At 53.8% G+C, this 13384-nt stretch overlaps 1 protein-coding gene across 1 annotated transcript in view; it reads right to left on the bottom strand.

The window, feature by feature from the left end:
- Window positions 1-640: 640 nt before the first annotated feature.
- The window catches only part of VANGL2 (VANGL planar cell polarity protein 2), a 36053-nt gene continuing 23309 nt past the window's right edge, over window positions 641-13384 (bottom strand). Inside the window, exons 4-8 of the mRNA XM_075563665.1 lie at window positions 11893-12500; window positions 11033-11169; window positions 10401-10536; window positions 5309-5540; window positions 641-4412 (exon numbers count right to left, since the gene is read on the bottom strand). Of these exons, the coding sequence (XP_075419780.1) occupies window positions 4152-4412; window positions 5309-5540; window positions 10401-10536; window positions 11033-11169; window positions 11893-12500 (1374 nt within the window). The 3' untranslated portion in view covers window positions 641-4151. The remainder of the gene's footprint in view (window positions 4413-5308; window positions 5541-10400; window positions 10537-11032; window positions 11170-11892; window positions 12501-13384) is intronic.

Raw genomic sequence — 13384 nt, 5'->3', positions numbered from 1 at the left:
TTTCTGAGACTGTACTCTTTCCGGGGGTAGAAAGTGCCCTCTTTCTCTTATACTTGCTCACTTCCCTCAGTGTTCTCAACCTGTGGGTCGCGACCCCTTTGGGGGTTGAACAACCCTTTCACAGGGGTCGCCTGATTCATAACAGTAGCAAAATGACAGTGATGAAGTAACAGCGAGAATAATTTTATGGTTGGGGGTGGTCATCACAACATGAGGAACTGTATGAAAGGGTCTCGGCTTGAGGAAGGTTGAGAACCACTGCTCCGGGAAGCCCTGGAACCATGACAAGTTTACACTGCCCCCTGCTGGCCTATCCATTCCCTGAATGCACCAACTCCACGGCCAGGGAGTCCTTGCTGACTCAGAATGACCCTCCAAGGGCAGGTGGAACAGCCCCTGTGAGTTTCCCAGACTGTAACTGTTGATGGGAACAGAAAGCCTGTGTGTCTCGGAGCAGCTGGTAGTTTCCAACGTGGCAAACCCTGCAGATCACAGCCCAACACGTGAGTCCTGCCCCCGCCCCTCCGCACCTCTGTTCCCCGAACAAAGACCATCCACTCACCCTTCCCTTCCCAGTTCTGCTCCTGCCCTTCGCTCCCAGGTCTGGAACAAAAGCAAAGCAACAGGATGCCCCCACAAAAGTCAAATGTCTTTATTTTATATAAAAAAAAATTATACAGTTTTAGTTCCTATGTTTAAGAAAACAAAAAAATCCCTAAATTTTCCATCATGTTTAGACCCACTGCAAACTGTAAAAACAAGCTTTTTATATATTAAAAAAAATTTACATTTTACAATTTTCTACATGCATGCACAAGGTCTCAGCTCTGTAATCCAAGAAGGAAAAGGAAAAAAAGAAAACCAAAATCTAGATCCAACAGTGGAAAACTCTACATTTACAATCTCACTTGGAAGGGTCTGGAAAAAGAGAAGGAAAAAAAAATCCCTTCCTTTCCGCACACGGAAGGACCAATCACAAACAAGCTTCACACACCAGGACTGAACCCATCAGCAGATCCTGCCCTACAGGGAGGGCCGAGGGAGGAGAAGACAGACTGACTGACAGACACCACAGAGGGGCAGGGGAGCTCATCTGGGTCCAAGAGAGGAGAAAAGCAGAGAGCTTGGGAAACGGATGTCTCCGATGAGCAGGTCCAGGGATCCCCATGTCTCCTCCCGGGTGTTCCATCGGGGCTGGCAGCAGGAATACTGGAGGGGGTGGAAGGGAACAATGAAGGCCCCGAAGGGAAGAAGCAGAAATGGAAGACGACAGCTGGAAGGACACGGGATGAAGCAGAGAGCAGGCAAAACGCTGGTTAGGAGAATGGGACCAGTGGGGGCGGTGACAGAGTGGCGAGGTAGGTGGAGGGCTGAGGCACAGTGTCCTAGAGTGGAGGGGCGGAGGCAGATGTACCAGGGGAATGAGAGAGGCAGCCCCCATCCGTATGCTGGGATGCGCCAGAGGGCCTGTGGGGAGAGAAAACAAAGGCCCAGCCGCAGCACACCCCATAGCAATGTGGGGAGGGGGCTGCAGTAGGTGGAGACACCCTCCGACCCCAGTGGACACCCCTGTGGAAGAAGGGGGGAAATCCAGCAAGTAGTGGGGCAGGCAAAACAGGGAAACTGCTCAGAGCGCCTGAGTCGGCTGCCCGCCCCACAGTAGTTCACAGCATGTAGACAACTCCTCACACAGGAGAAGCGAAGGACACACACACACACACACACACGCCTGGCAGTTCATCCTGACATTTTAACCAATAATAATAATAATAATAATAAGAGGAGACGAAGATACCACAGTTCTGACACAAAGGACCAAACGCTATCATTCTCGGTCGCAGCCCTTAGTGCTTAGAGAGATCGTTGAGGGAAAACATTTTTTTGTTGTAGGAAAAAAGGAATGAAAAAATCACAGTGATTAAAAACATGGCAGGTGCTGAAAATTAACACATCCCCGACCCTAACCTAGGGCAGCCACTAAGACCCCAAACACATCCCCTCTTCCTGCCCCAGCCCGCTCCTCAAACCACACCACACCCCACTCCTGCCCACAAAAGGCAGTTACCCCATCACCACCCAGGCCCCACTTCCCAGGACAGTGAGGTATTTAGAAAGGTGACCCAGAGGGCCTCCTCTGAACTCAGATTTTTGAAGAGATGAAAAAATCTCTTCCCAAGTGCCCCAGGACAAAATGTATTTTACACAGACCTCCCCAAAGGCCGTCCACCCCGGTCCAAGACTGACTGGTGAGGGGCAGGGGGATTGCCTCAGGAAGCACTTCAGTCCACCCCGCAAAGACAAGGTTAGCAGCAGATCAAGAGCCTCCCAAGAGCCTCCCGTGTCAGTGGGGGAGGGGGTACCTAAGCCTGCTTTTTTCAGAAAGGTTAGCAAGAAGAGCCCTGGGGCCCACTGGGCTCCACCCTGCCCACGACAAAGAGGAGGTCTTCTGGGGACAGTTCAGTGGGAATCTCAGCCCAGCACACTCGGCAAGTCAAGTACCAGGGAATTCTCCAGGGGGCAGGAGAGCCTATCCAGATGCTGTGTGCGTCTGGAGCACCGGCCTAGCCATCTGCTTCCAACAAGTTCAGCCAAGAAAACCCCAGTGGGGAAGTTTCATGATGGGTCACGTGAGGCAGCCCTAAGTCAAGGCTAACTGGATGGCTACAGGTTTGGTTGATCAGCTGGTTGGCCCAGAGGCGTGCTCCAGCTGGCCGAGCGAACTGCTCTCCCATGTGGATCTGGTCTACTGGCGACGGGTGCCTCCTAGTTCTCCATCCACGGGTTAAAACCACTTAGTGAGAAGGTGTCCGGCCTCACATTCACCCTGGCGATATATAGTAGAGGGTCAGCGAGTGGTCTTCAAAATGAGCCCTACGCTATCAGGAAATCGGACTAGGGGTAGAAAGTACGGACGTTAAATGGGGTGAAGGGCTGAGTGCTCACTAAAGGCAGCCATCCTGGCCCCTCGCCCAAATACAGAGGGGGGCCAGAGCCCAGACACCCAGGCAGAGAGAGAGGAGGGGGCCCTGGATGGCCAAAGAAAGGAGAGTCCTGAGGCAAACAACCGGACTTAAGGCGGGGGATGAGGAGAGGCACTGGCTCCCCTGCCCCTAGAAAGAGGTGAAGCCTGTCTCTGGCGCTGCAAGGAGGCCGGGCAGCTGGGGGTGGTTAGAAAACGCCTGCCTGAGACCACGGTGGCTGAGTCAGGGTCTACACGCCACCAAGGCTGTACAAGAGTCTGCAGGTGACCCTTCCCTGGGAAGGACGAGGGCACAAGTCAGTGACATCCCCAGAATTCTCGTCCGCCCTCCTCTCAGGCGCTGCCCAGCAAAGACAACTTGAAGGAAAGCAGGAGCGTGGTCAGAGGGTTTCTGCCTGGGTTTGCTTGTGGCCTCACGTAACCCTACCAATGTGAAAGGGAAAGTGGAGACGAGTATAAAGGAAGGCTCTTCCCATGCTCTAAGCGGATGTGGCCGGGGAAGGAGGCTCTAATAGCAAGAAGCAAATAAGTTTGGCAGGGAGACCCCTAAGCCCGGGGCAGTGTGGGAGGGCCGGGGGCATCCTTGCCACAAGACCTCACGGTTTGGGGTGAGTGGGCGGGAGGGACGATCTCACCCTCCCTCTGGAGTCTGGTAGCTGCTGCCCCAAAGGGGTTTGGCACCTTGGTTCTCTAGCGCCCTGTCCTTGTGCCCCCGAGAAGAATTTGCAGGGGCTACAGGAGAGAACTGCTACATGAACTTGGGTTTGTGAATGGGGGCGGGGGAGGAGGGTCTTCAGGAGGGAGAAAGTACAATGGGGGCGGACACCTGCCTTTTTAGAAGAGACTGTCATCAGGCAAAGGCAGGGGCAGGACAGGGAGAGAGGCACAGATTCCTGCAGGGCCTGGAGGGACGCAAAGTGAAAGGAGAAAAGCAAACAAGACACAGACTTCCCAGGCGCTGTTGGCAGCAGGATGGTCTCTCGGGGTTCGCAAGCGCGGCACAGAGCAAGGAACAGGGTGGGGGGGGGGGTTGGTCAATTCAAGTAAAAACACAAGAGCAAGAGGAAGGAAGGCGGCAGGACCGGACCGTGGCCAGGCCTGAGAACAAGCCCCTCCCACCACCCCCAGGAGCCCCACCCCAGCGTCTCCCACTGCCCCTCCTGCAGTACAGTCACACAGACGTCTCCGACTGCAGCCTCATAACAAACTTGTGCGACTTGGGATCCACAAATTCTTCGGAGAGTTTGAAGAACGGGACCTTCTTGGTGCTGACCACCAGGCTGAAGTCCTGGCGCTTTAAGAGAAAAACGATGCCATCCTTGAGCCCGTTGGTCACTGGCTCCTCGCTGACCAGTGTCCACTGTTTAGCCAGCCAGCGCTCCTTGTGGTACTGGATAGTGGGTCCGGCAGCCAGGTACCGCTCCAGGAAGGCCTGAGGAGAGGGGACGGGGCTGCTTAGGAACCTCTCCCACCCATCCCCTAATCCTTCATCCCCCCAAGACACAACTTCCAAAGCCAACCAAGATGCTCTGCTCATTCGACATATGTGAATTAAAACAGTAGCTCGCAGAAGCATTTGCTTGAGACCCACAGTGATGTGGCTCAACTGAATCCACTCTGGCGTCTGACACCCCTGTGCTCTTCTCCCCATGCCTACCATGCTAGGTCCTGGGCTGACCCTATCTAATTCTCCCTTCTTCTGCAACCTCTGGTATGGCGTGCCCCAAGCAGGTCTGTACCAGGAGGATGCCAGAGGCGTTGTAATGCAGTATCTTAATGCACCTGCTCACCAAGGGGGCTACAGGGGAAACAATCCTAGCAAGCCGGCAATCGAGTCAAGGGGCAGGCAAAGACTACCTGGTGGAGGTGGAGGTGGAGGTGGGACTCTGGATAAGGGACACTGAAATCCCAGAGCCCTTCAGAAATGAGGAATGAGGAGGGAGGGAAAAGAAGAGGAGCTGATACCAAGGGCTCAAGTACAAAGAACACGTTTTGAAAACGATGATGTCAACATATGTACAAACATGCTTGATACAATTGGTGCACGGATTGTTCTAAGAGACGTAAGAGGCCCAATCACATGATTTATTAAAAAAAGAAATAAGAAATGAGGAATGGGTACCATCATCCCTTCAAGTACCCCTAAGACTCTTTCCTCCTCATCTGTCTGAGAACCTCGTCCCCTGAAGAGAGGCGTGGCTGGGACAGGCTGAGCAGAGACTACCCTGAGACGAAGAAGAAAGGATTTAAAGAATACGGCACCAGAAAGAACCGGAGCCGGGCCCGAGGAAGAAGGGTAGGGCGCTGAAGAGGACAGAGCAGTCCTACCTTGGGGGTCATGTCATGTGTGATACAGAACTCCAGGTGCTGCAGGATGCTCTCCATGGTGTGGTAAGGCTGCTGCTTGGTGGTCCGCAGGTACTTCTGCATGGCGCGGGCCATGGAGGCAAAGATGGCCTGGGCGGCCTCCCGGGGGTCCATCACCTCCCTGGGGTTCTTCTGCTCCTCTTCCTGCAGCCGCTTGATGTGAGTGAAGGCCTCCTCCACAGCCACCACAAGCCTAGGGCACAGGAGGGGCCTGGAGCTGATGCCCACCTCCCCGCTTCTCCCCAGCATGGCTTGCCAGCAGCCTGAGCCAGGCCAGCTGTCTCTGCATCCTGCCCCTCACAGCCCACCCCCGCTCCAAGGAAAAAGCAAAACAGGCCAATCTGGAGACAAGGACTAGACTCTTAGAAGGTGTGTGTGTGTGTGTGTGTGTGTGTGTGTGAGTGTGTGTGTGTGTGTGTAAAGATGTACAAAGACTAGACTCTTAGAAGGTGTGTATGTGTGTGTGTGCGTGTGCGTGCGTGTGTGTGTGTATGTATCCAAAAATATAGCATCTGAGATCTTAAAGGCTTGAAGATAAACAAGCTAAGAAGCAACAAAGCCCACATGGAAGAAGCACATCTGCCTGTATAATCATGAGGTGTCGATGGGATCAGGTATCAAAGACCCAGAACAAAAAATATCAGTGTGAACGAGGGGGAGTGTGGAATGGAGACCCAAAGCCCATCTGTAGACAATTGGACTTCCCCTTTCAGAAGGGTCACAAGGAAGAGATGAGGCAGTCAGAGTGCAGTATAGCACCGATGAAACATACAACTTTCCTCGAGTTCTGTAATGCTTCTGACCCCCACCCCACTCTCATGACCTCAGTTCTACCTTACAAATCTGGCTAGATCACAGCATGTACACTGACTGGTACGGATAAGAGCTCAAAACACAGGGGATCCAAGACAAATAAACCCCTCAGGACCAGTATTGAGATCAGCCATACCAGGAGGGGTAAGAAGAAGGTGGGGGAGAAAGGGGGAATCGATCACAATGATCAATATATAACCCCCTCCTAGGAGGATGGACAACAGAAAAGTGGGTGAAGGGAAATAAGAGTCGATATAAGACATGAAAACAATAATCGTGCATAAATTATCAAGGGTTCATGAAGAAGGGAGGGGGGAAATGAGCTGATACCAAGAGTTCAAGTAGAAAGAAAATGTTTTGAAAATGATGATGGCAACATATGTACAAATGTGCTTAACACAATGGATGGATGAATGGATGGATGGATTGTGATAAGAGCTGTAAGAGCCCACAATAAAATGATTTAAAATAAAAAGAGTGTGTGTGGTGTGAGTGTGGGTGTCAAGGCCATGAAAAGCCTTCCCTCCCAAGGACAAGAAACAGCTGTGGAGCTCAGTGGGCCCAGCCCAGGGACACAAGGAGAACACATCTGCAGTCCAACCCAGGCCCAAGCAGGATCTAGAAGTGAAAATGACTGAGCGCTTTACCAAGCCCCAGGTAAACACCTGCATGCCTAGGATCCCGCAGTCACGCTTCATTCGCTGGCAAACAGGTGTCCATGAGTACATCAAAGCACAGATTTCTATGCCGTGCACCAGAGCACGGACATGACCTGACATCTGACAGGGGAAATACTGGCAGCATGGAAAACCAGCACGGGATTGATACCCAGACTACGCAGAGAACCCACTTCACATCAAGAGAAAGACAAGAAGTCCTCAAGAAAAAGCGGACCAAGGACGGCAACAGACACTTCCAGTGGGGCCTTGGTGCATCTCAAAGCACTGCGTTGAGGGGGGTCCAGGGGGAACAAGGGGATGGGATGAGATTAGGGGCTGGAGAAGAACAGGTGAAGTAGAATAGAGAGCTACCAGGAGGAAGCCTGAGACGACAGTGTGCAGTTTTTAACTGCAAAGTGTAAACCTATTTAAAGAGGTTTAAGAGTGTGCTTAATACAATTGAATGATGGATTGTTATAAGATTTATAAGAGCCCCCCAATAAAATGATTTTTTTAAAATGAGAGGTGTGATGAACCCAGTGCTCTGCACTCGCAGTGCCAGCTGGGCCAGCCGCAGGACGAGGTGCGGGCACAGGGCAAGGTAAAGAAAGGAGCCCCAGGTACTCTGAAGCCCAGGAACCCAACGCTTCAGTGAACCTGGACTAAATGTTTTGGTTTTGTTTGCTTTTTTAGGTTCCAATTACTAAATTCATGTCATGAAAAGAATATGTTACAATTAATCACACTAAGTGATACTTCTACACAAGTTCTGCGTGGTTACCAAAGATGTCCCTTTGAGGACTAAGATGACCCTGACCCCGCACCGTGGTACAGTCAATCAACCATGCGTGTCTCTATCTATGTATGCCAAAGCTGAACAATGAATCCGACAGGCCGAGCAGAATGGAAGCAAGCGCTCAATGGATGGTGCTGGGGAGGAAGGCTGAGCAGACCCTGGACTGGCAGAACAAAGACCTAATCTGTCTCCGGCATTTGTACAGCTGGCTGCTGCTGAGAAGTGAGATGGTAAGACTCGGTCTCCAAGACTTTGTTTGGACACGTCATCAAGAGACACGGCATCACGCTTAGCAGAGGGTCAGCGAAGAAGAAGAAGGCCTTGGCCCAGGGGCTGCGTTCAAGGCTGAAACTCAAGGATGACGGTGAGGATGGGGCTGGACCGGGAAGCGTTTCCTTCTGCTGTGCCCAGGGTCGCTCTGAGCAGAACCAACCTGATGTTGCCCTCGGATGCTAACCCAAAGGTTACATGTTCGGGCACACCCAGAGGTGCCTAAGATGAGCGGCCTGGCAAACTATCTCTGAAGAAAGCAGCCCTGGGCAACTCCGTGGAGAACAATTCCTTGGGGCCCTAGGTGGCTTGGCACAAGCTGGGCCGACTCCTTGGTAAAGAAAATGTGTGGATCTGTCCATGTCTACGGTTATCTTCATTCATTTGCTTCCTGAGTGTCTCAGTAATGTTCGGTGTGAAAAAGAAAAAGTTCCCCACCAAGAAATGTTTTGAAGAAAAGTATTTTGAGAATGATGATGCAACATATTGTACAAATGCGCTTGACACAATGGATGGATGGATGGATTGTGATAAGAGCTGTAAGTAAGAGTCCCCTGATAAAATGATCTAAAATTTAAAAAAGGTGTGTGTGTGTGTGTGTGTGTGTGTGTGTGTGTGTGTTTCCTCCCAAAGACAACTAATCCAACAATGACAACTAATGCAGCGGGGGCTTGCGGGGCAGGGCCCTTGGCGGGGAGAAGAGTAGCTATGCAAGAGACCGAGAGCCTGGTGGGAGCAGAAGCTACAGGGGCGGGAGGAGAACCCTGGTGTCTTCTCAACAAGGCCATTTCGGAGACAACGAAAGACATGCTATGACGTCACAGACATGGGGCTGGTGACCTTTGATGGATCCACTGCAGGGCCACCAACCACGTGTCAGAACAGGGTCGGGGGCCCCTGCCCTCGCTCTGAGGCTGCAGTTCCTGGGGGAGAGGGGCAGTGAGGAGGGCGGACCGGGGAGCCCCTGAGCAGGAAGGAAACAGCACAATCCTGGACGACCATGCCGCAGCAGGCACCCAGAGAGTCCCTGCAAATGAGGCTCAAGTGCACACTGTCGGGTGAGCACAGATACGTGAAGGTTTAAAAAAACAAAAACATTGACATCGAGTTGATTCCGACTCCTACTGGCCCTATTGGAGAGCGCAGAACCGCCCTCTTGGAAGAGGTTTCTGAAGCTGTCGAGCTTAACCAGAGCAGAAATCCTCTTCTTTCTTCCCCGGAGCTGCTGGTGAGGTAAGCGCCCGATGAAACACTGCACAGCCAGGGCGCCTTATAACTTGTATGACATGTACTAGTTTGTCACCATCTGAGGACTAGAAGTTCTCTTCTGCGGGCCCTGGTGGCGCTGTGGGATAGATAAGCCTGGACTCCCTCCGGCCATGAGGTCGCCAGTTCAAACCGGCCAGCCTCTCTGAGGAAAGGTTGAAGCTGCCTGATGCAGCAGAGATGGGGTCTCCGAAAAAGGGTTTGCTCCGGGAGTCGGAGCCAATTCCGTGTGTTATGTGCTGGCAGGAGGTCTGGGGCAGCCCCAGTCCCTGCAGGCGCCTCTTGACTGGACCCCTACCCTACCATGGTAGCGAGAATTCTAAAAATGGCTCCCGGAAAGAGTCCCAGCCTTTGGTTACCGGGTCAAACACTCAGGAATCGTAAAGGAAATCTGCAAGTGGAAAGGTAAGTTCCTAGCCTGCTGACCTTGAAGAGTCGCATTTTCTCTGGGTGGTGGCGGAAAAAGAAGGCAGCGAGAGACATGTCCCTGCTGGCCTCAAAGAAAAAGTGCACTGCCACGGGGTGCCCTGCTTGTGGGAGCCCCAGTCAAGATCTGAATTCCCCAAATACTAGTGGATCTGGCAAAGAGGCCCCCACCCCAGACGATTTCAGCCTGGGAGACCCAGTTAACCGGAACTCACAAAATTCCAAGGTAAGAAATGTATGTTGGCTGCAATTTCCCAAAGTGATCGAAACGGCACCCTGGGGCCTCTAGAACAATTTAGGGAGGCTGCAAAAGCAGATGTCTACACTTGATCCTGATTTATGGGTTGCCATACAAAAGTTTTTAATTGCCAGGGGAGCACTAAGTAATTTTTTTTTTTTCCTGCAAAAGGTGCTGTTAGGCCAAATAAATTTGGGAACCTACATCTTACAGCCTCTGAGAGTGTGGTGATCGGCGCCAAAAAACCAACCTCACTGACATGGACAAGTCCATTCCGACTCATGGCAAGCCTACAGGACAGGGGGAACTGCCCCTGTGGGCTTCCAAGACTGCAACTACTGGCGGGAGTAGAAAGCCTCATGTTTCTCCCACAGAGTAACCGGTGGTTTCAAACTGCTGCCCTTGTGGTTAGCAACCCAATACGTAACCCACTATGCCACCAAAGAGCCTCAAAAAAATCTCTCTCTCTCTCTCTCTCTCTCTCTCTCTCTCTCTCTCTCTCTCTCTCTCTCTCTCTCTCTCTCTCTCGTTTCAGCAGGTACAGAAGCCCCACACACAGCACCCCCCCCCCCTCCGGGCACCCACCTGGCTCTGCGCTTGCGCACCCTCCGCTCGTGCTCCGCCTCCTCGTAGTAGTACTCATTGTGGCTGTTGTCCCGCCGCCGGGCCGCCGCTGCGATCACAGCCCGGGACTGGCCCGTGGAGTTGTTGGTGCTGTTTTCTGCACAGAAGCAGGGCAGAGAGGGGAAGGTCACATGGGCACATGACCTCACTTCCCACATGTGACCTTTGGGGACAGCAACTGGCCAGTTCCGAGGAGCCTGTTCCCGCCACCCAGCAATACCTCCCGTTCCATCCCTCCAGGCCACCTCCGGGAGCGGCCCACGGGAAAGCACTGCGGGCGGCATGGGTCCGCACACGGTCCTCCCGGGTCAGGAGGCTCTGCAGCTCAGATAGCCAAACGGCTTAGAACCAGGGCGGATGAGCAGGAGTGGGGACCGAACTGGGGGTCACAGAATAGCATAAAGGGGCAGCGAGTGGAAATCAGCCGCCAAAGACCAGCCACCTGGAGTCATGGAAATGACAGAACAGAAGGGTTGGGACATGGACCAGGGATGGGGGGAGCAAAGGGAGAGAGGGGAAAGAGGACCAAGAGGAGGAGGCCTGGAGGCCTATGTAGGGAGAGACCAGGAGGGCGGAGGAGCCGGGCCGCTCACCCTCTCCAAGGGAGTACACCTTGAAGCCAGACACTTTCTTGGCCAGGACGGACTTGGGCAGGTTGAGGAGGGCGGGGTTGTAGACAGGGAAGTCATGGTAATACTTCTCCAGGATCCACACTGCCACGCGCTGGATGCTGTGGGGGAGACGGCAGGAGGGGGAGGGAGAAGGGGCAGACAAGGGGCGCAGGGGGAGGGACACATCAGGGCAGGTTGGCAGGGCAGGAAAGGACAGGGGACAGGGGCACGCTGCTTCCAAGGAGCCTGGCTCAGGGCCAGCGATCTACTTACCAGGCCCCCAGTAGGAGCCTTTCCCAAGGTTGGGCCTTGCTAGTCCTTCCCTGCTGAAGCCCAGGCAGAAAGGGCATCGAGCCTAGATCCCCAGCCGAGGGTTACTTCACACGTGTCCAGCACCATCCCCACAAAAGGTTCTCTACTGACCTCTGTGTGGCCCAGGGGGCAGCTTGCCTACAGTCTAGGAGGTGCTAAGGAATTGCTTTGCCTCTGAGGCCCCTCCTCTGGCCAGCTCCCTCAGTCCTACTCACCCGGTCAGTACTCATGAGAAGCTGAGCCTGGGAGAACAGGCAGCCCTGGGGGGCAGTCCAAGCCCCACCCCTTCCTCTCTGTGGCCCAGTCTCTGACATCTCCAGTCTCTAATGCCCGTTCCATCCTCCCAGCTCATCCTGCCCCAGGACCCGGGACCCCCACCTCCCTTGGCAGCAGGCAGCTGGATTGCCAACTGACAGTGTGCAAAGCATGTCGCGCCCCCTCCCCATCATAGCCTCCAAGCCTAACAGCGCCCGGCCTACCCCGCCCCCCGCCCCCCGCCCCACCCCCACACCTGCTCCCAGGTATCGTACCTGAGGTGGCCGACATTGTAGAAGCGGCTGGCCCCGTCCGTGGAGCGCACGACCTTGAGCGTGAACTGCGGCTGGAGCTGGCGCAGCTCCAGCAGGACCACGGCCAGGTAGTGCACGAAGAGCAGGGCGTCCACCAAGGACACTGCGAACTGCACCACCCCCTGGTAGCTGCGCTCGCGGGCGTCCAGGATGCGCACGCCGTAGAAGAGCCAGTAGGAGACGACGAGCAGGAAGACCAGCACCATGAGCAGGGCGCGCAGCACGAACACTCGGGGCAGGGAGGCCTTGGGCCGGCGGAAGAAGAGGGCCCAGCTGCCCAGCAGCAAGATGAGCAGCTTGAAGGCCACTGAGATGAAGAGCCCCTCACAGGCCGTCCCGCAGGGCTCCAGCTCCTCCCGCCACAGCAGCGGGGGCAGCAGCAGGAAGGCCAGCGGCGTAAGGAAGGACAGGAGCGCCAGCGTGGCCCCCGCCGCCACCCCCAGGTGCCGGGAGCAGTCCAGCGGGACACTGTCCTCCATGTCCTTGGCGATGCGTGTGAGGTCATCGTGGGAAATGCTATGCTCTGACGTGCCGGTTACAACTGTGGTCGTTTCACCCCAGTTGTCATCCTACAGGCGGGAGAGGGCCACACAATTGGGGGGGCGGGGACAGAAACAGAACAAACAGGAGAGAGACAGCCAGTGAAGGACGGGGAAGGAGAAGGAGGTAGAGAGAGAGACGGGAGTATAATCAACAAATAGGCCATCCTGGAAGTATTTACTGAGCTCCACTGAGTGCCTGAGGCTGGCCTGCAAATGTTGTTGTTGTCAGCTGCTGTGCAGTGGACTCCCCACTCATGGCCACCCCATGCACAATGGGACAAAACGCTGCCCAATTCTGCATCGTCCCCAGGATGGATGGTGGATCAGGTCGTGTGATCCACAGCTTTCACTGGCAGATTTTCGTAAGAGATCTTCAGGTCTTTCCGCCCAGCCGGTCTTCCTCCGGAAGCGCTGCTGATACCAGTTCAGCTTAATGGCAACATGCAAGCCTCCACCAGTAGGCAGGTGGTGACTACACCTGAAGTGCACTGGCAGGGAATCGAACCCAGGTCTCCCACATGGAAAGCCAGAAGCCTACCACTGAAATACCATGCCCATCCCGCCCACCCACCCCCATCAGAAGTATGAGTTGGTTACACCGTCATAAAGAGAAATGAAGTTGTGATGCACGCTTTGACAGGAATGAACCTTGGAAATGTGGATGAACTTGGAGGTCATTTTGCTAGATGAAATAAGTCAATCATAGAAGGACAAAGAGTGTTTAGTGCAGGGAATACAGGGTAACAGAAATAAGCAAGGATACACACCCAGAGGAAGATAAAATAGTCGAGTGGGACCTACTAAAGATAAAACACTTGTGTACACGGAGAGATTTCGTCAAGAGAGTAATGAGAACCCACAGATTAGGAAAGGATATTTAGTAACAGCATATCAGATAACGGGTTTATTAC

Source organism: Tenrec ecaudatus, chromosome 1, assembly GCF_050624435.1.
Source record: "Tenrec ecaudatus isolate mTenEca1 chromosome 1, mTenEca1.hap1, whole genome shotgun sequence".
Lineage (NCBI taxonomy): Eukaryota > Metazoa > Chordata > Mammalia > Afrosoricida > Tenrecidae > Tenrec > Tenrec ecaudatus.
This window is presented reverse-complemented; position numbering and strand designations above follow the sequence as displayed.